At 47.5% G+C, this 20,058-nt stretch overlaps 1 protein-coding gene across 1 annotated transcript in view; it reads left to right on the top strand.

Annotated features, from left to right (window-relative positions):
- Positions 1-20,058, top strand: part of PAX5 (paired box 5) — a 189,690-nt gene that overhangs the window by 6,629 nt on the left and 163,003 nt on the right. Inside the window, exons 2-4 of the mRNA XM_022600108.2 lie at positions 6,779-6,944; positions 12,143-12,340; positions 19,720-19,784. Coding sequence (XP_022455816.1) covers positions 6,779-6,944; positions 12,143-12,340; positions 19,720-19,784 — 429 coding nt within the window. The remainder of the gene's footprint in view (positions 1-6,778; positions 6,945-12,142; positions 12,341-19,719; positions 19,785-20,058) is intronic.

Below are 20,058 nucleotides of genomic sequence, written 5' to 3'. Positions count from 1 at the left end.
TTTCGCTCTCTTCTGCGTCCCTCGCTCTACGCCTGGGGCAGGCGCGGCGGCCGTCCCGGAAGAGGCAACTGAAAGACAGTCAAACCAGACCCCCGAGAGAAGGCAGCGGAAGCTCGAAGAGTTGGTGGGTGCGAGACAGATACTCAGGCGAGGAGGAGATCGTCGCTGTTGTCCCCATTCCTGGTCCCGGCGATGAAGGAGCAGCGGGGCCCGCGGGAACTTTGAAGACAGTGGGTCCCAGGGTGTGAGGGCTGCGGGCTCCCGGGGACTCCAGAGTCTTGGCTCCAACCTCAGTGGCGTAAGCGTCTCAGAACCCGCCAGGACCCCAGCGCCGCCAGAGAGGAAGTTCTTTGCAACTTCGTCCGAGACGTCGGATAGCCGGGTGGAGAGAAGCTGCAGCGGCAAGTCCGAGCCCCAGAGACTCAAAGAAGCAGAGAGGGAAAGGATCCGGTGGAGACCGAGGGATCGAGGAGAGACTCCAGAGGCAGCGAGGCCGCGGAACCAGCCTGGCAGCCCGCGGGCCTCGCTGCCCCCCGAGTGAATCCAAGGGCTGTGTGTCCCACAGGCCTCCTTAGAGCCGCTCCTACAGGAGGCGGGGGGGCTCCAGGCCGTCCCGGAGGCGGGCCCCTAAACTATGCCCCCGAAGCTGCGGGCGCCTTGGCCGCAGCTACCCCGGGCCGGGTGCGGAGCCGACGCCTGAGCCAGCCCGGGAGGGAAGCCATCAGGAGTTGGGCGCACCGCTCCCAGCCGGACTGTACTAGCGCCGTTTCCCGCCTCAAGGCGCAGCTCTCGGCGATCTCCGGCAGAGCGGCTCTGAGAGAGGAACAGAAGCTCCAGCAGTGCTTTCTGAGCCCAGCTCGCACAGTTCCCGGCCTGGCGGCGCGGCTCCGTAGCCTCGCTGGGCAGCCCCTTGGCGCCGGGAGGCGGCAGCGTGGGCCGGCCTGCAGTCTGGAGCGCCCCGATGGAAATACACTGTAAGCACGACCCGTTTGCATCCATGCATAGTAAGTAGGCGGCGAGCTCGCTTCTCTCACTCTCCCGCCGGGACGGGGTTGGGGGTGCCGGACCGCGGGCAGGTACTAAGGACGGGAGGACCCAGGACTTTTGTGGCCGCGCAGTCAAGTTTGCAAAGTGCAGGGCTTCCAGGCAGGGGATGTGGAGCAAAACGCCTGGTCGACCCGGCCGGAGCACCTGGCACCGGGAATCCCGCCTCCAGCAACCGGTAGTGTAGGCAGCGAGCTGCAGTCTTTCCGGGGCTCCGGCAGCAACATCTCAGCGTGCCGGGAGATTCCTGACTCGGACCCGGAGAGGGCTTTGGGCCGGGCCAGTTGGAGGGTACGAAGTTGCAGGGAGAGGTCAGTCTGAGTCTTAGACTGCGCCCCACACCCCGATCCCGATGGCGCCTTTTTCAGCGGTGGGGCTGATCAAAACTGGGGCTTGGAGGGAAAGTGGGGCCCCAAAAGTGCCTGTGTGCTTGTATGTGTGGAGGAAGAGGTTGAGAGCTAAGCGAGGACACCAGGTTCAGAGCTCCAAAGGCATCCTGGAGTTGAGGAGTGGGATTTGAAAAATCAACGAAGTAGCCGTCCCTGAGCTGAGCTTCTGCTTAGAAGCCTCCAGTTCATACAGAGACCCTTAAAGACACAATCAAGTCCTCTTCAGGACACTTGCCTCATGATGGCTTCTCCCCTTAAAAAAAAAAAAAAAATCAAAAAGAAGAAGCCAATTAGTCACCACACAGGCACCCTCGCCTTCTGAAAGACATCACGTGTGTAGGAGACGGGAAGGGTCATTTTGGGCGCAGGCGAGACTGGCCGGCTGCCTGACCCGTCGGGATCTGCCAGTTCACCCATTAGCACACCCTCCTGTGAGATGAGCGCACCTCTCACGGTGAGTTAACGCCGGATTAGATTCGGAGATTTCGAGGAAATTCCAAGTGGAACGAATCGTATTTTCCTTCTGAGCGCTGCACAGCTGGGCTGGAGCAAGGCGCCAGGCTTCGGCGGCATCCAGCCGGGTGCCCAGCTCGGGCCCCCACGGGCCTCCGGTCAGGGAATTGCTTCTGCGCTGGGAGCCCTCCCCAAGGCTTCAGACAGCCCAGGATCCTGCTTACTTAGCCTTGGATCCCCTATTTAACAAAGGCAGCAGAGACCCGGCTGGAGAGAAGGCGAGCTTCCCGGGCGAATGTGTCCGTTTCTGCCCGGGAGGGCCGAATGGCCTGGTAGGCTGGGAAATGCTGATCTAGGCTGCGGGGCCAGCTGCGGGCAAGTCAGTTTCTCTTTGTGTCAGTTTCCCGAGTCCGAGATCATCCACCAAAGCAGCGGAGAGATTTGTGGAGAGAAGCCGATTTCTCGGATTCCAGCCCAAACGATTCCTCACCGTTTGGGGCCTATGCCAAAACGGTTTCCAGTCCGTGGTGACCCCAGCGCCCCCAGCAGCCGTCTCCTGTGCAGACTTAGCCCGGCTCAGGGGAGGCTCTGATCTCTCAGAGTGAGCCAGAAAGCAAAGGAGTTGGGGTCAGTACTCTGAGAGGTGACCAAGCCCTTAGCTTAGTCAAGGAGCGATTTGAGGACAAAATGAGGAGGGCTGCCCTTGCGCTTCTATCCTCGCCTGCAGGGATCCGCTCACTGCCTTCTTCTGCACAGAGCCTGGCGGCCCAGAGGTTGTGCCCCAGCCCTTGGGGAAATCACATCAGAACTGGTGGCCCCATGACTGTGCATGAGGGTGAAGAAGGCAGCTCCTTCCAGGTGCAGGTTAGCCAACCGCTAATGCCTGTCTCTGTCCCTCCTTGTCCCAGCTGTCATCTGCCCCCTCCTTGAGAAGTGCTCCCTCCTTCCGTTTTCAATTTCCCCTGCAGCATGGTGGGGGCTTGGCCCCAGCCTGCCTAGCTTCCAGAGCTGCCTTCTCTGGAAGTGCCCTTGGTTCTGGCGCCCAAAGCTATTTGCTTGCACAATGTAGGCCCCAATTTGTTGGAGATTGAGTGGAGGGGTGCACAGTAGATCCTGAGAAGTTGCCTGGTTAGTAGGGGCTCAGACCATGTCCCACCTTCTCATCTTCCTTCTTGGCCCTGGTCAGTTTCTTCCTCCAACTCCTTTCCCCTCTCCCCCCACTAGAGGGTGGCTTCTGTGGGGAGGTGGTGTAGGGGGAGGGGCAGGCATCGCCAGGATATGGGCTTCTGAGTTCTGTTGCCTCCACCCCCAGCTATAGTTACCAGTTATAAAGCACTTTTATATCCAGTCTCCTCCCCGAGTGTCTTCTAAACTTTCAGCTACACCCATTTTACAGAGTGTGATCTTGAGGTCAGACAGACAAAAGGACTGACAGGAAGCTCACATGGACAAAGCTGGAGGCAGTCTTTTGAGGATTCACAGAAGGGGAGAGAGAGGGACTCAGATTCCAGAGAGTGGGCAGCGGACATCTGGGTGGCTGCACACAAGTGCAAGGCACTATCCGTCTGGGTTAACTATGTCTGTATCCATGGCCCCACTGTCCATGTGTGCCAGCACCTGTCTGTCAGAGAGTCCGTTAAGGAGATTTCATCCCTGCCTTTCCTGTGTTCCTGTTTGCATGTTTGTGTGTCCCTTCATTCATCCTCTCTGATGTCAATAGGGGGAATTTCAATGACCCTGTGGATCCTGGAGTTGAATCTACCACTGAGTCAGCACAGACCCTCTCCCCAAGATGCTATGCCCAGGTGTGGTCTTTGGGGCTGTGGACAGGGGGACCCTGGTGGGCAGCATGTCCTTATCAGGGCCTGAGGAGCATCTGTGGAGTCCAGCCCCTTCCAGACCAGAGCCACAAAGGCCCCAGGGGCATCTGCAATTCAACCCTTCTCCCCTGCCCTCCCCTCCTCCAAACCCTGCTCTGTTTGCCCTGTGGAGGCGGGGTTGTGTTTCTCTTGTATCTGCCTGTCTGTTTCCTGGTCTTTGCCTTGATTTGTTTGCATCTGTCTCTCTGTCAGTCTCTCTGTAAATTCTACTTGGCCCTGAAAAGTGTAGCTGAGTCCATGTCTCCCCCTCCAGCACCTCCCACATGATGAACCCTCACTCAGCTGGAGTCCATAGGAAGTAGAGGATGGGACTTGGCTTCTCTGAAGAAGTGAAGGGCTGGAGCTGGGGGTCCCAGAAAACAAAAGTCCCCCTCCACAGATGTCCCCTGTCTTCCAAATGCCCCCATGCTAGGCTTCCTCCGTTTTTCTCTTCTCTCTTCTTGCCTCCCACTGTACACCACATTTACCTTTCTTTCCTTTCTCTTCTCCCCGTTCTGGCCAATCCATTCCTTTTTCTCCTCCTCTTCATTTCTAACCTGAGGCTTCCCTTCCAGGCTCTCTCTCCTTGCTGTGTGTCTCATTTCATTGAGTTCCCGCTCTTTGTACACTTGCCCTCACATTTCTTTTCCTGATTTCTTTCCCTGTCCTCTTGCCTCACTTCTCTCGAGTTTCTGGTTTCACTTCTTTCCAGTCTTGGGGTAAGTGAGAGACATTGCCTTCTCAGACTTCAGTTTTAAATCACCAACCCACCACCCTTGACATGCTCTAATAGATAGGACTGGGAGAGAGGCAGAGGGCCAAGTGGGTTTGGGGGCCTTTCCAGGAAGTTGAGGGACATAGGGGACCCCCAGGTCATCCTGGGTCTGGTGTCAGCTGTGGATATGTGGATCAGACTCCGCAAGAGCATTGGTAGCCTGGCCTTTGAGGTCAAGACTAGAGGGTGTGGGGACCTGCTGTCACCTAGAGTGTCTGACCCTTAGGTTTTTTTCCACAATACAAACAGTCCCCAAAGCTCACAAATGTCCTGCAGGACTGCTTTTGGAATTTAAGTCCTCTGAGGTTTGCCACTGTGTTTTGGGCAGAAAATTTAAATTGCCAGTAGTATAGGGAACAGGCCATTACAGATGGCTCCAATGCCTGGACTAGTAGGTTATCTCAAAAGTGTGCTAGGTGCTTTTAGCTTCCTTTTTGTCCTCTCAGATAAGCTTGTACCAATTTTCAATTTACTTGCCTCTTAACTCCAGCCTATTATTGAAAGATCCTATAACTCTTTTTTATTAGGTGCTCCCAACCCCAGAACAAGGCTTTCTTAAGCCCCTTGACTAGGGGTGGCTGCAGTCTTTTTGTTTTAGATGAACTATGCAGTTGTGTTCTTAACTGTAAAATTCTATTCGAGATGGCTTTCCTTTTTCTTATGTCTGGAGTGTTTTAGAACAATTAAAACTGTTTAAAGCTCATTTTAAAAATCAAAAAAGAAATTCAGCTTAGAACTAGAATTAAGTACTGTCGTCATCTATAAAATGGTTTTTTTTCCCCTTGAAATCAACCTGAACTTGAAAATTTGGGGAAATATTCAATTTGGACTCTCATGGTAAACTTCAGTGAATAGCTTTGGCAGTTTTTAGGAAATAGGTTATGTTATGGGTAGTGTTTCCCCCTCTATTTCAGATACTGTTCATGAACATGGATAGTAGTTGAGTGCTGGGGGGGAATAGCTGAGATGAGGTGGCTATCTTATGTTTTAGAGTTGGAGAGTGTGTGTGTGTGTTTGTGTGACCTCTGAGATGCCCTGGCTTCCCTGGTACAGTCAAGTCCCTGTCAAGTCCCAGTTTAGGAGGAGATTTCCCCCTCCTTGACCTCTGAGCTGCCAGCAGCATTGGTGAATGCTTGGACTTGGCTTCTGGCTTTTGACAGTCCTCAGTGATGTCAGTTAGTGGCTGATTAACAGCTACAAGGTCAATGATGTTGCTACACTGGATCACTCTGTGTTTACTGGTTTGGCTCTTCATTTACTTAGACCCCTGTTTCCCTCCAGATGGACCTTGATGTAAGAGAAGGGAGCTTATTGGGTGCAGGAGATACTTTCCCGAGCTCTTTTTACTTAAAATCCATCTCAGAGCCCTTGTAAAACCTGGGACTCAGAAGCCTTCTCCAGCTTCTTTATTTCCCCTGAACCAACTTAAAGCTGCTTGTTGATTGCAGAACACTCCAAAAATTCCAGGGAAACTCCTTTATAACAAATCCTGATACACTAGAGTGAAATGTGATCCTTTGACCCATTTCTTTCGTGTACTCTAAGAGGGTACAGTGGTCAAGTCTGCATGTCAGCCTCACCTTTTTTGTTTGTTTATTTTTTTCCCCATCTTTATTGAGGTATGAGTTGCACCTTCTTAAAGAAAGGGTTTTTATCATGGCAATGGTTGAGTTTTGTCTCAGTAATCTGCAGATACTATTAAGAAAATGTTTTTTTAAAGTCCTTAGCCCTTGAATCAGATTGCTGACTTAAAAAGTATTTCCCCACCCCGAGATCTAGCTTTATTAGAGCAGTCCTTTTCACTTTTAAAGATATTTGTTAAAAGGAAAGAGTTTCATTTTTAAAAATCTCTTTAAATTTTATACATTTGGAAATGTATTTTCTCCCTAGGATCTATCTTAGACCTCAGCATCATGTATATAATAAGTTCTGTCCCTGGTATAGTTTGAGGTCTTCATATATTCCATTGTTAAAAAATATTATAAAGAAAATGCTAGTGACTAAAGGAAACATAGTATGGAGATGCTTGCTATCAGTAGCCCAAATGACTGGCTGAAGATGGACAAAGGCTAAGGTTAATTTTAAAAAGCAATCTGAGGTGTTCATGTAGCCTGCATGATCAGACCCCAGGCTCAAGATAGCCAGCCCGCAGCCATTTCTGATCAGAGGGACTCTGGGTGCTCAAAGCAGTGTTTCTACTCCTGTGTGACTGGTTCTAACCACCCTTTCTCTTGCCTTTTGTTTCTGATCTGTTTCAGGACATGGAGGAGTGAATCAGCTTGGGGGGGTTTTTGTGAATGGACGGCCACTCCCAGATGTAGTCCGCCAAAGGATAGTGGAACTTGCTCATCAAGGTGTCAGGCCCTGCGACATCTCCAGGCAGCTTCGAGTCAGCCATGGTTGTGTCAGCAAAATCCTTGGCAGGTAAAGGCAGACGCTTCAGGCTTCCCTTGATTTTTCAAATAATGACCTAAAACATGACCCAGAAGCTGTCCAATGTGGCAGTGTCATAGTGAGAATCATGGTGGCACTTCTCTCACATGCATAGCACTTTGGAGTTTGCAAAGCCCTTTTGAGGCCATTCAATTCAAAGTAGCCCCAGGAAACCCCTGTTGTGGAACGGGGTGACTCAGATAAGAGGGTGACATGTTTTCTGAAAACCTGGTGAATTATTCCAAAGAACCCAGAAGTAAGAGGTTCTTGAGAATTTCCCCTACACATCTTTGGTGAGCTCAGGGCCTTAGCAGGGCTGGGTGGAAAATCTACAAGTTATAAAATTACATAACCAGACTTCAATGTTTCATTTTAATGTTTTCAAAAAGCACATTCCATTTTTAAAAGTCAGCTGTCATTTTCAGTTTGGGGTTATCATCTACCTTATTATTTTGGGCTGTAGTGTTTTCCTTCTGTATGTTTTGTTTCCTTCATAGTGACAGGCATCCTAAATATATATGAACTTAGAGAAGGGGAAAAAAAAAAACCCAAACAAACACTAACTCTCAAATCTGACATTTGAAAGGTGCCACTTGACCCGGCGATTTGCTGCAAGCAAAATACTAACAATGCCAATTCTCCCAGAGGGCTCTGCAGCCTCTTAATGCGCCTGTTTTTTTTTTCTCGGGTGAGATGGTCCAGGGAAGCTTGTTTTGAGATGAGGAGACAAATCTACAGGGCGAAGTGACTGACTCAGGTCCATCTAGCCAGTCAGCCAGCACTCGGGCTGGGAAGAGGCCTTAAGAACTCCAAGACCATCTGCATCTCACGGTACTCCCAAACCAAAGCCGCAAGTGTGTTTCCAGGCATGTGAAGTTGTTATAGGTCTGCCCTGGCAGCCAGGAACATTCTCGGGTTTAGCTGTCAATGCTCTCTCAGGATTTCTCTTGCCAGGTCAGAAAACAACCTTTGGCCTGTAGCTTGCGTTACAGTTTGAGAACAGGCGCCTGAATAGAAAATAAATATTTTGAAGTATGTCAGTGCCATCGTGATTTTCTGCTTACTCTTTCCCTTCCATCGGCTGGAATTTAAGACATCCTCTCAGATGGCGGGAACAACAGTATTTAACCTTGAGGAGACTTGCTGGAGGCCGAGAGAAGAGGTTTCAGGGCCAGGGGTATGGCAGCCCCTTTAGAGACCATATCCCCCTGTTTATTCCTTATGCCCCTGCCCGTCCCAGGTCACTCTAGCCATGGAGGCTGTGCACTCCACTCCTGTTTAGTACTCAACAGCAAACGAGCCCCACCCCGAGTTCAAGGAGAAGGTCAGGACATTAGCGTGGTATTTTTGTTAGATGGTGATTTTAGGCAGGAGGATGAGAGTGAAAGTCGAAGGAAAAAGAAAAAAAACTAGAGGAGAGGGAGATAAAGAGAAGAGAAAGAAAAAACAAAACAGAAAAGAAATGGACTGATTTAAAAAGAGAGAGAAACAGAAAGAGAAATGAAGACAAGATAGAGAGAGAAAAGAAAAATATTTTAGATCATCTCTGAGCGAATCTTAGATATCTTCTTGGGAAGCCTTCTCATTGTACGGAGGTAGAGAGAAAGAGAAAAAAGAGGCCCTTCCTTTGTTTTTGCTGAGATGTCTTTGCTGAGCCGACATTTTGCTTGCTATTTGAAATCTTCTCAGGGCAAGATGCTGAGCCCTTCTCAGAGGGGACGCCCAGATGCCGGGTCCTCACGTTCTGGTGCCCGGGAGCCCTCCACGTCTTCCCTGGGGGACTGAAGGAGAGAGACAGTGACCCTCCCAAGCCCAGCCGGCAGCCTCCCGCGGCCCAGAATAGATTTGTCACTAGGTAGAGTGGCACTCGGAAGTTACGCGCCGCTCCGGTGCCTGGCCGTTTAAGTTGTCAACAATAAATTGGAATTTCATAGCTCATTATTTTCATAACTAAGAACCACAGTGGACAAAATGTCACTCTAATTAGAACTGCCTTTTAAGAAACAAGTTCAGCCCTAAAACAGTGTGACTGGGAATTTCTGAACTGGGGTTGTTCCATCCACTGATTTTTTTTTTTTTTGGTCACCGAAGAATTTGATGGGCACACACAGGGTGACAGATTGTCGAGAGCGTGTGGTGTGTGGTGGCTGTGGCTTTCAGAGGCTGTATGGCAAGGCAGGCAGAGTCCCTGGGGCAGGCAGAGTCATCTCGGGAAGGTGGCGGTCTGCCAGGAGTATGGGCATTCAGTCCACAGAGCTCAAGGCTCTGGAGGGGCTCGAGGGGCACAGCCCGGTGGCATGTGAGACCCATTTAAATCCACCCAGAAAGCTGGGCTGTTGTCTTCTTTCACTGGAGCCTGGCTGGGAGGTTCAGGCCATTTGGAATTGGGTCATATGTTACACAGTAGTAAACACTCAGAGGATTTTAATCCGCAACACGTGCTCTTTATGTTTTACAAAGCTTTTTCTTAACCATTCTGCATTTCTGTCTTCACAACAGACCTGCAAGGTAGGCAGGGCAAACATCCTCCCCTTATTATATAAACGGGATAACTGAGGCCCAGAGAGGTTGAGCTGGTCAAGGTCACACAGCGAGTTAGTATTAGAGCCACTGACTGGCACCTACACCTCTTTACTCTCAAATTAATGTTCTTTGCGCCGAACTGCACTGTGTGTTAGTGGCTATTGTTCGTCTTGTTGTGTATAAGCCAAAGTGCTGTGTGCCTGTTTTGCTGAGATGAAAGGGTGGTTATTTAGTCTGACACAGTTGCCAGTTGGGGTTTTCTGGAGTGACAGGGATACCTTCTAAGTGCCTGGCCCATGTGTCAGTCAAAAGGAGGACAGAGACCTCTTGTGTCAAGACCATAGCCTCCTATGGTTGGCCGTGTTAAGGTGGGATGGATGGAGAGCCATGGGCACTGCCATCCACAGCCATACAAGCAGGACAAGTGCTGGGGGGTGAGATTTCATCCTGCCACCCTCTCAGAGTTTCTGCATGAATACTGCAGTCCCATTCAGCTAACGTATTTGAGCGCAGGGTTGTCTGTGTGTCTGAACCTCCGCCCCGAGATAGTGCCTTGTCTTAACAGACCCTCTGTGACTGTTGATTAAGTGAGTGAATGAGTGACAAGATGCATATGGAAATGCCTGGTAAACAGTAAAGCTCTCTACAATTGCATGGGATCATTATTAGTAGTATTAGTATTATTTTAAGTTTTACAACTAAAGCAGCAGTTTGTTCTAGTGCAAAGAGCACTGGATTCAGAGTCAGGTTTGAAAGCCCAGGACTGCTTCTAAGTTCCAGAAGGGAGTTGGGCAAGGTACTTGATCTTCTGATCATCGGTTTTCCCTTCTATAAAACCATGCTGGCCTCTCAGGATTGGTGTGAGGATGAAGATAATTCAAGGAAGACTCTGTAAACTTTAAGGCACTCTGACTAAATAATGAGTTGTTGTGTTGATAGTAACAGATATTTTTCTATTGTAAAGTTGAAAGGATCTGCCAAATCTGCAGAGATTGCTGTGTGCTTTGATTTAGATACTTTTTTTAGACTTTTGGCAAAAGAGTATTTTCTTGGATATTTCTAAAACCTATTTGTGACTAATAACAAATTTTTAGCAATTAGAGAATGAAAGAGCACAGATTGAGTTTTGCTTTATGGTCCAAATTTGTACATGACTCACTCTTCTTAGTGAAAAACAGAATTTGTGCATCCACATCACTGGTCCCAAATTATTTCATCTGTTTCTAGAATGTTCACTAACTTGGCCCTAACCAGACTTAACCAAGCTGAGAAGCATCTCTTTAAATGTAACCAGTCATTGTTCTGGGTTACCTTTCCCACCCATCACATGGGAGAATCACCGCTTTCCCTTACCTATTATAAACTCTTGTTAGGTTTAAAATTTTCCAGCAATTTCTAAAATGTCTTTTTCATTAAAAAATTTTTTCAACTGCAAGATAATCTTTGCAAGAGGAAGTCAAGAATTCCTCTGTCAATGTTGAGAGAGATGTCCAGTGAAGGCTCAGATTCAGAAAAGGAATCAAGTAATTTTTTTCCCCTGAAATATTCTTTCATGGCACTCTTTTCCCTGGTCTCGGTTTTACTGTAAAACTCTGACATCCTATTTGCATTAACAAGGAAGAGCTGATAGCATGGAAATGTCCTTGGAAACAGTGATTTACCTCAGGGGCGGTCCCTGGAAGAGCTGTGGTGACTTGTGGTTGGGTGTTTTTGTTTGTTTGTTTTTCTGATTGCTTGGGTTTTGACTTATACGTAACTCATATTTCTAGCTAATTCTGGAATCCAACACTCTTTGTAATTTTACACCAGGGTTCTTGTTTATCTCTTATGGAAAAAGAAGTTGCACTTTGGGGGACAGTTTCAGAGAATGAGTCTGCTAGGGGATGGGAGAGCTGGCAAATTAAAGGCACAGGGCAGCTTTCTGGGGAAATTGTAGCTCAGGAGGCTGGGGCACAGTCCTAGTTTGGCCACTGGGTCTTGGGTGAGCCCGGGCAAGCCATTTAACCTCTATGGATCTCTGTTTATATCTGTAGATGGAGACCTATTTGTTTATTCGTTCACTCATTCAGTCATTCAAAACTGAATTTTGTGCTTTAGAAATTAGAAATTCAAAATTATGTGCTTTAGAAGTGTTGTGGGGATCAAAGGGGAAAACCAACTTGAAAGATTTCTGTAAACTGTCAATGGTAGATAAATGTGACAGAATTAATTAATTAATTAACTAATTAATTAATGCAGAGCATTCCGACCAGCGCTGTCCAATAGAAATGTAATGTGAGCCATGCATGATATTTAAAATTTTCTAGTAGTATAGTACATTAGAAAAGGAAAAAGAAACAGGTACAATTAATTTTAATTCTATAGCTTATTTAACCCAATATATTAAAAAGATGATCATTTCAATATGTAACCAATAGAAAAATCATTAATGAGATTTTTACTTTTTTTTGTACAAATTTTGAAAACCTGGTGTGTATCTGATACTTATAGCACATCTCAATTCAAACAAGACACATTTTAAATGTTCAAAATCCACATATGGCTAGTGGGTACGTACTGGACAGCACAGGTCTGGACGTTTCCTGGACAGAATAATCCATTATTTTGTTACCAACACCTATTTTCCAGGTCTCTCATGGCTAAGCTCCTCTCTCCTTGGGTCCTAGGTATTATGAGACGGGGAGCATCAAGCCTGGGGTAATTGGAGGATCCAAACCAAAGGTTGCCACACCCAAAGTGGTGGAAAAAATCGCTGAGTATAAACGCCAAAATCCCACCATGTTTGCCTGGGAGATCAGGGACCGGCTGCTGGCGGAACGGGTGTGTGACAATGACACGGTGCCCAGCGTCAGTTCCATCAACAGGTGAGGGGCTGGTGCCTGTGGGAGGCTAGGGGTCTGGGGTGGGTGGGGATATTGGGGGCTCTGCATGTGCCTTTCCTGAAGATCCTCTCCTTTCACCAAGTCTCCATAGGGGTTATCAGACAGGAGGGATGCTAACGGGGCTGAATGGATCGCTCTATCACCCTCTCTTCTCTCCAAAGTGGGCAGGCGTCCTAAGCCCAGGGAGAGGAGGCTATGCCAACACTCTGGCTCCTGCAGATTCTTCTGAGCCCAGAGTCATTTCCATCACTCCCTTCACCGCTTGCCTCTGCATGTGAAGCACCACACAGTGAATTGTCCTGTTAGGCCTTCACAAATGTCACTTCCTTGCAAGCCCATCCTCAAGGTTGGCGCTGGCCCACCTCAGGGCTTCCCAGAAGGAAAATCTCAGCCTCCAGTTTGCGCAGAGTTTGAGCTATTGAGTGTGGGGAACAGAGCCCGGACTTGCACTTGAGAGATTTTAGCTCCTGTGCCAGCTCTGCCACAAACTCAGTGTGACCTTGACAAAGCTATTCCTCTCTCTGAGAGCCCAGGACTTTGGTGGTGCTGATATGGGTCTGTGACTTCCAAGAGTGACATCCAGGATGCTAAGATGCTGTGGAGTTAGGGGGTTGCCCTCTCCCCAGTTGCCCCGAATCTCACCGGTGGAGAGAAAGATCCAGAGAAATACCATGAGTACCAGCTGGGGATCTTCTTGGGAGCTCCTTCTTTTTTCCAGTCTGGTCCAGAGTGCATCCAACAGAGCTCTCAGAGCTTCAAAACTGAATTCCTGAAGGAAAGTTTTCTACCGTAGATGGTGCTGTCTCAACTCCATTGAAACCCATAAAGTCAAGGATGAAGTTGTGAGATGACAGAAATGATTGGTTGTTCTCTAAAACCCACAAAGAAAAAGGAAGCCAGCAGACTGAAACCCTGAACAGTTCCCATTTCTCCAAGGCCACGCCCTGCTCTTGTCAGTGCAGAGCCTGTCTGGGCATAGGGGATCCCTCACCCCCAGCAACTGAGGTGATCAGACCAGCTCCCCTTCTGGTCCTGACATTGTTCCTTCTGTGATGACTCAAATGCACAGAATCACTGTGTGATTTTCCGTGTTGGTGTTTGGAGTCCTGCTATTTCATAAAACATTAGCCTGTTTTTTGTTTCTTCTCTCAGCAAACCTTTACCTTGGCTCTGACATCCTTCAAGGTGCTATGAAGAGAGAGGGGAATCAGGCATATGGTCTCTTAGTCTCTGTTCTAGAGGGGCTCTTTGTCCAGGGAGGGACTTTGGCCTTCACTGAGAAGTCTGGACAGCCCACCATAGGTACAGAATTGCTGGAGAGGTAGCAATTATTGTGGTGGGTTTGAGGGGCATCACTCCTGTTCTTTTCTGGCTTATGAGTGGCTTCATGTGCTTTCTGAGTCCCCTACTGCCAGCTCTTTGAAAGATTTCCATGACACAAAGCAACATGACTTTTCTGCCTACCTGTGTCTCCAAAAGCCCTAACATGGAGTGAGGACTGCTCTGCTGAGATCAGTGAAGGAGTGGTCAGCCTGCTCTGCAGAGGAGCCTCTAGCAAACTGGTGGTCAGGCTCTGGAGGCCCCGAGATTTTTCAATCTAGGTTATACGTGTGGTTTGAAAGATACCTCAGGTTGCCCGTGGGGGTCACAAACCTTAATGCCAATATGGGGTCAGACAGATGATGCAACAAGGGAAGTGGCCCAGGCATAAGGCAACAGGGGAAGGTCGGTCTGTGGCAAACTAGGAACACAAGCTCTATTGAAGGGGCAGTTGCCTCCCGGCTGTAGCTGAAAGGTGCCAGGAATGTGGGCCTGGTGGCAGCCAGATATATTTTCCGTTCTTAAAGAGGAGCCAGAAACTAGGACTTGTGTGTGCATGTATTTGTACGTTTGTGTATATGAAATCTCTATATCTTTAAACAGTGACAACTAATGTCAGTGAGAAAATGCCTTTGCGGAACAAGCATAAATCATTTTCAGGGCCCCAACTTCTATCTTCTGTCATACAAGGAGAAAAACTGTTTTGTGATGAAGTTATTTTAATGTACTTTAGAAAAATAGAACTAGCACTTGAAAGCAGTGAGTGTGAACTTTATGAACTATCCTCGTCATTTATGGTAAAGAACTAATATTGCTTTATAAAATAAGTCTAAGTCAAAAAGTAAGTGATTTGAAAGAAACATATGAAGCAAATAGAGCACCGTGATTACAGATGTGGTGAAAGCTATGAAGGGGGTACTTGAAAGAGTGTCCAGGGAAATCATGGCTCAACTGATGCTTTGTGCCCAGAGCCGTGCTGTGTGGAGGGTCAGACTGCTAGTTGCTGGGGCCATGGCTAGCCTCAGGGGCCTCCTGGGTGTCCCAGGCCATAATGGTGGCCCGATGGCTCCACCGGCTGTACCTCTAAGGTGCTGCCACATCTGTGGTCTCCTACAGCCCTCAAAGCTTAACTCTCTCCTGTGACAGGTATAGAAACTAAGGCCCAGATGGGGAGTGCACAGGAGCAATGATTTTGAGCTAGAGGTGGGAGTAGAGCCCAGGTTCCCTGATGGTAAGAGAAGGGATGTTTCTTTCCACCACTCTCCAGTAGGACTCTGGCAGGACAGAACTGAAGATCTGTGAGGAGAGAGACAAGGAAGGGCAAACAGCCATCCCTACTGCATTCCCATTCCATTGCTGAGCCTCACAGCCTGTGCGTTTTGCTGCCTGTCTGCAGGCTTCCTCTGTGATCTATAGCCCTTTCCTGTGCTCCTCTCTGGGGCTCCTCCCGGGAGCAGTCTCTGGTTCCTCACCACATTCTTCAGTGAGAGCTCTTTGGTGTCTTTAGCAACAGACTGCGCAGGGCAAATAAACTAAGTGCGGAACAGTCTTGAGTTGCTGCATCCACCCCCCAACCCCACACCCACAAAGCCTGAGCCATCCCAGCGCACAGTTTTATTTTCCATATAAAGATCCCACTGCATTCAAACAGATGCAGCTTCTAAATGACTGTCTTGCAAATGTTGTGTAAGAGGGTCCATAGCTTTCTCTCCCAGCCCCTGCTTCCCCGGGAGGCAACGTCTCACTATTCCAATACTTCAGACATCTAGGGAGGGAAGGGTGTCTGGATCTATAGGTACTCTGGTGGCCACAGGGCCGTCTCCACCTTCCCCCGCAGAAGTGTGTGCCTTCCTGCTGCCTTCTGGGGATCCTGCCTGGGAAACCATGACTGACATGGGGTGAAGCAACACTGAACCAGTTCTGCTAGGCTTGTGGGAGATTCCCTGGGACACAAAGCATCATGTTTATGTGGCTTCTTAAGGACAAATACATGCTGGGGTGTTGCACAGCCTGCATGAAGGTTCTTGGAATCCAGCCTGAGACAGTTGGAGGTGACTATCTTAGAGCTGACCCCAACGCCGGGTGGAACGGAGTCTTCCTTCTTCGTCTGTTCCAGTCCCGAGGCTCTAAACCAGGGGCCGACTGACATTCCCAGCTTAGAGTGGCAGCTCTATTTAGTACCAACCAGTGGTTGTCCTGTGAGGATGTGGGGCCAGTATTCTGATTTTTCAAGAGAAGCTAGAAATCCACGTATTTATGTAAACGCTACCAACTTACCAATACTGGCAACTAATTCATATGAAAATAAATATACTGTGCAGGCCAAACAAAACTTGTTTTGGATGTAGCCAAAACAAGGGATGGATGTGGCCTTGGGATGACCATTTGTAAACCCTGCTCTTCATCCTGACTTGGGCAACAAGCCTTCTGGGCTCGTTCATCCCTTCCCTCTTTCTTCTCCGCATCAGCCGCAGGTGTGAGTGTCACCTGTGGATTCTCTCCCAGCTTGGCCTAGTTGATCTCTTGGTTTCTGGATTCTTAGCACAGCTGATGGCCCAGGATTCTTACTGCAATATGGCAGTTTGATCAGTGAGGTAGACGTGGGTATTTCTTTCAGTCTTATAGCCCCATTTCTTTTTCTAAGGCCCCACGATTTTCTCTTTCAGTGGAATTTTGTATGTGGTGTAGGGGAGGTGGTGGCTGGGGTGCGGGTGAGAAGACCTAGCCTTTCAAAGCAGCGGGGGTGATGTTGAAAAGGGATCCTTACAAATGCCTGTAATGTCTAAAGTTCCTCGGACTTTGAATCTTCGGACTCTAGATGGATTTTGAATCCAAATAGGCTTTATGCCTCATACAGGCAGTATTTAGCAGAGGGACTGCTTCCTTTGAATGTGGCTCAAAGAAAAGTGCTCAGGCATGGGAGCTGACTTGCTGTGGGACCTTGGGCAGGTCATTTGAGCACTCTGGGCTTTAGTTTCCTCATTTATAGGAATTCTTTGATTGCTGAACTTCCTTCTCCATTGGACCATCTAGGATGATCATACGGCATCCAAGGTCATGCTAATGCTCAGCAAAGTAAAGGTTGCACCTCTTAGCGCTGACTGTCAATTAGCTCTGAATGTCTCTGGTTTAGAACTGGTCCAGAGCATGGCTCTTATTGTGATGTTAATTTTTTAATTTTTAATTTTTTTAGAATTGTTATGATTCAATTATAGTCTTGTTCTTCCCACTCCCATTTCTTCTCAATGGAAAATGATGCTCTTTGTTCTTTTCTTGGCAGCTGCTACAAGCAGATGGGCAAAATTTCTATCTCTGGGGATGGGTTTGGAGGGTTCCCTAAGATTCAAGTCTTCCTTATAAAGGAAAGCCCCACTACAGCCTTAAAATAGGGTATGGGGATGGCTACCTTCCCCTCCCCAGCTCCCAGGGGGATCCCATGTGTTTTTAAGGCGTTTGTGGAAAATATGAACCTTTAAATGTTGAAGCTGGTCGTTAATCTTTATGAAGATAACAGTGAAAATAACAACAGCTAACATTTATCGAGAATTTACTAGGCAGCAGCCACTGTTCTACGTACTTAATTAATTTAATCCTTGTAATAACCCTATGAGGCAGGAATGATTCTTAGCTTCATTTTGCAGATGAAGAAATTGAGGTACAGAGGGGTAAGTAATTCACCCAACATTATACAGCTGGCAAATTGCAAAACTGGGATTCAAACGCTAGAAGTCTGGATCCGGAGCCTGTTCACGGCGCTGCAGCTACCTGTCAATGCTTTATAAAAACTGATAATGTTTTACCAATGATTTATAAATATTTTTAAAGAAAAATAAGGAAAACATAATTTTCTTTGCTTATGTAGAAAGTTAATGGCAAGACAATGCTTTGAAAAGTTAGGAGTTTATACAGGACTTCAACAGGAAATAGTTACAATCTATTAATACTTTACCATATGTTTGTACATAAACCATAATATAGATAAACTATATTTAAATCTGGCATATCCGTATATTCACACATCTAGCTATATCTCTGTAGACACACATACATGTATACAGAGAAGGTGACCCACACAAAAATCCAAAATTAGGTCAGATGCTAGCTTAATTCCAGGTAGTCAAAAAGACTGCCTCAATCCCAGGTCTTTGTTAATACGCTCCATGTTTTCGTAGTCAAAATAAATTATTTGAATATTGGAGAAAACAAACAAATGCTCAGTATATTTGAGGCAGCACATATGCTAACTCATCAGAAAATGGCAAAAGGCCCTATGCTGAGCTCAAGTGGCCATGGCTCCAGAGGGCCTGTGGCTAGGCTGTGGTGTGAACAGAAACATCCATTCCAGGCTATCAGCTGAGGATACTGAGCACCCTTGGTGTCCAGCACTGAGCTGTGAGATCACAGAGGTCAGGGGCCCCGGCCCAATGAAGTTCAGGAGACACTTCTGTTCTCCCTTTCCCTGTGCACAAGCTGGAGACCAGTGCAGCTTGAAAAGAGCTTCCAGAAAGAATGGTCTGAAATGTGAAAAAGCTTCTTATATAATGCTGAGTGAAAAGAGCAGGACATAAAACTGTATACATGGTTTAATCCTGATTTTGTTAAGAAGAAATGGATATTTCCAAATATGCACAGGAATGCTAGCATAAAGGAAATATACCAAAATGTGTTTTTAGATGTCTTCTTTATACCTGTTGTCCAAATAGTCTACAATGAGCACAAAGTACTTTCATAATTAGGAAAAACTCTAATAAATGTTATTTTAAAAGATCATAGTTGGGGCTTCCCTGGTGGCGCAGTGGTTGAGAGTCCGCCTACCAATGCAGGGGACGCGGGTTCGTGCCCCAGTCTGGGAAGATCCCACATGCCGCCAAGTGGCTGGGCCCGTGAGCCATGGCTGCTGGGCCTGCACGTCCGGAGAAGGTCATAGTTGGAGACTGGAATAGAACTTTTCCAAAGAAGTTGCACATTTTATTACCACCTATCCTTCTCCCAAGTGCCAGGGAAGGAACTTTCTTGCAGGCCCAAAAGGGACTTTTGGTCTGGCCCTGGTCAGCTGCTGTACGATGCATCAGGCTTGAGGTCTCATGGAGGCCTCACATGTTGTCCCAGCTGGAAAGTTACAAACTAAGCTTCTCAGAGCCCAAGTTTCTGCAGAAGGACATCAGAGCTGCCAGGTAGCAAGGGGAAGGCACTGCTGCTATTATCCTTTTTATACACTGGACTTTTCCATAAGATTTTTTTTTTTTCCAAAAAGGATTTGATTACTTAAAGTAAGCAAAGATTGGTCTGTTCCAACTCCCTCATTGTACCAAGGCCGTCAATAGAATGGACTTGCCCAGGGTCACAATCCAGTTCATATTAGAACTGAAGCAAGGTCTCTGGAAAGACAGTCCAGGACAGCCCTGGGTCCCAGCTCCATAGAGCCTTCCACCATTTTGTATAATTCAGGCTTCCTCTTAGCAAAGCCAAGCCAGGCCTCTCCTGGCAGCACTTTAACCCTTTCTAGTTTTGTAGCAACATTCACATCCCTCCCCCTACCCCCTTGATAATTTCTGATGGGCAGGGATGTTATTTTTCCTGTGGCTCCCTAAGGCAGAGAAACCAGAGTGTGAGAGCTGCCAGGGGACAGGGAGGTCACCTGGTTCAGTGCCTTCATTCCACAGATGGGAGGTTGAGGTCCAGGAAAGGGATGGAACTTTCTAACTCACTCAGTGAGTTCCTTATGGAGCTGAAGCTGCTCCAAGAATGGGATGCCTCTTTGTAATATTAACGCATCAATCTCTTCCTACAGAAGAGGCACTTGAGGGCCAGAGAGGGGTGCAAGTTACCCAAAGACACCCAGGGAGGTAGGGGCTGAGTTGGAACTAATCTATAATTCTTCCAAACTCCCAACTCGGGACCTGGGTTCATAACCTGCCCCCACTTCTTCCCCAGTTTGGCCCACGACCCAGCTGGATATGGGTTTCTGGCATCGCTAGTTGAGATCTCTTCTCCTCCATGATGGTAAATAGCCATTTATTTTTTTTCCCAACTGTTCACAGGATCATCCGGACAAAAGTACAGCAGCCGCCCAACCAGCCGGTCCCAGCTTCCAGTCACAGCATAGGTAAGAAGAACTTTTTAAAAAAATTTAAAAATCTAATGGGCTCCAAATACTCTAAAGAACTTTTAATCATTCTTATGGACAGATAATTCTGCATAAAACACTTCGGCACACGTACTAATGCGCCTTCTTTGTCATTCTCCAAGGGCTGAACCTGGTAAATGAATTTTATAAATACTGCTAAAAGGTTTTGAATTTTACTGATTATTATGATAAATAGCTTTCACCATGAGACAGAAAATTGAAATCTAAGCCAAAAAAAAAAAATCCACTAATG

This window comes from Delphinapterus leucas, chromosome 6, assembly GCF_059928025.1.
Source record: "Delphinapterus leucas isolate spDelLeu-1000000601 "Yukka" chromosome 6, BTC_Dleu_Yukka2, whole genome shotgun sequence".
Taxonomy (NCBI): Eukaryota; Metazoa; Chordata; class Mammalia; order Artiodactyla; family Monodontidae; genus Delphinapterus; species Delphinapterus leucas.
Note: the sequence above shows the minus strand (reverse complement) of the source record. Positions and strands in the feature narration are given on the sequence as shown.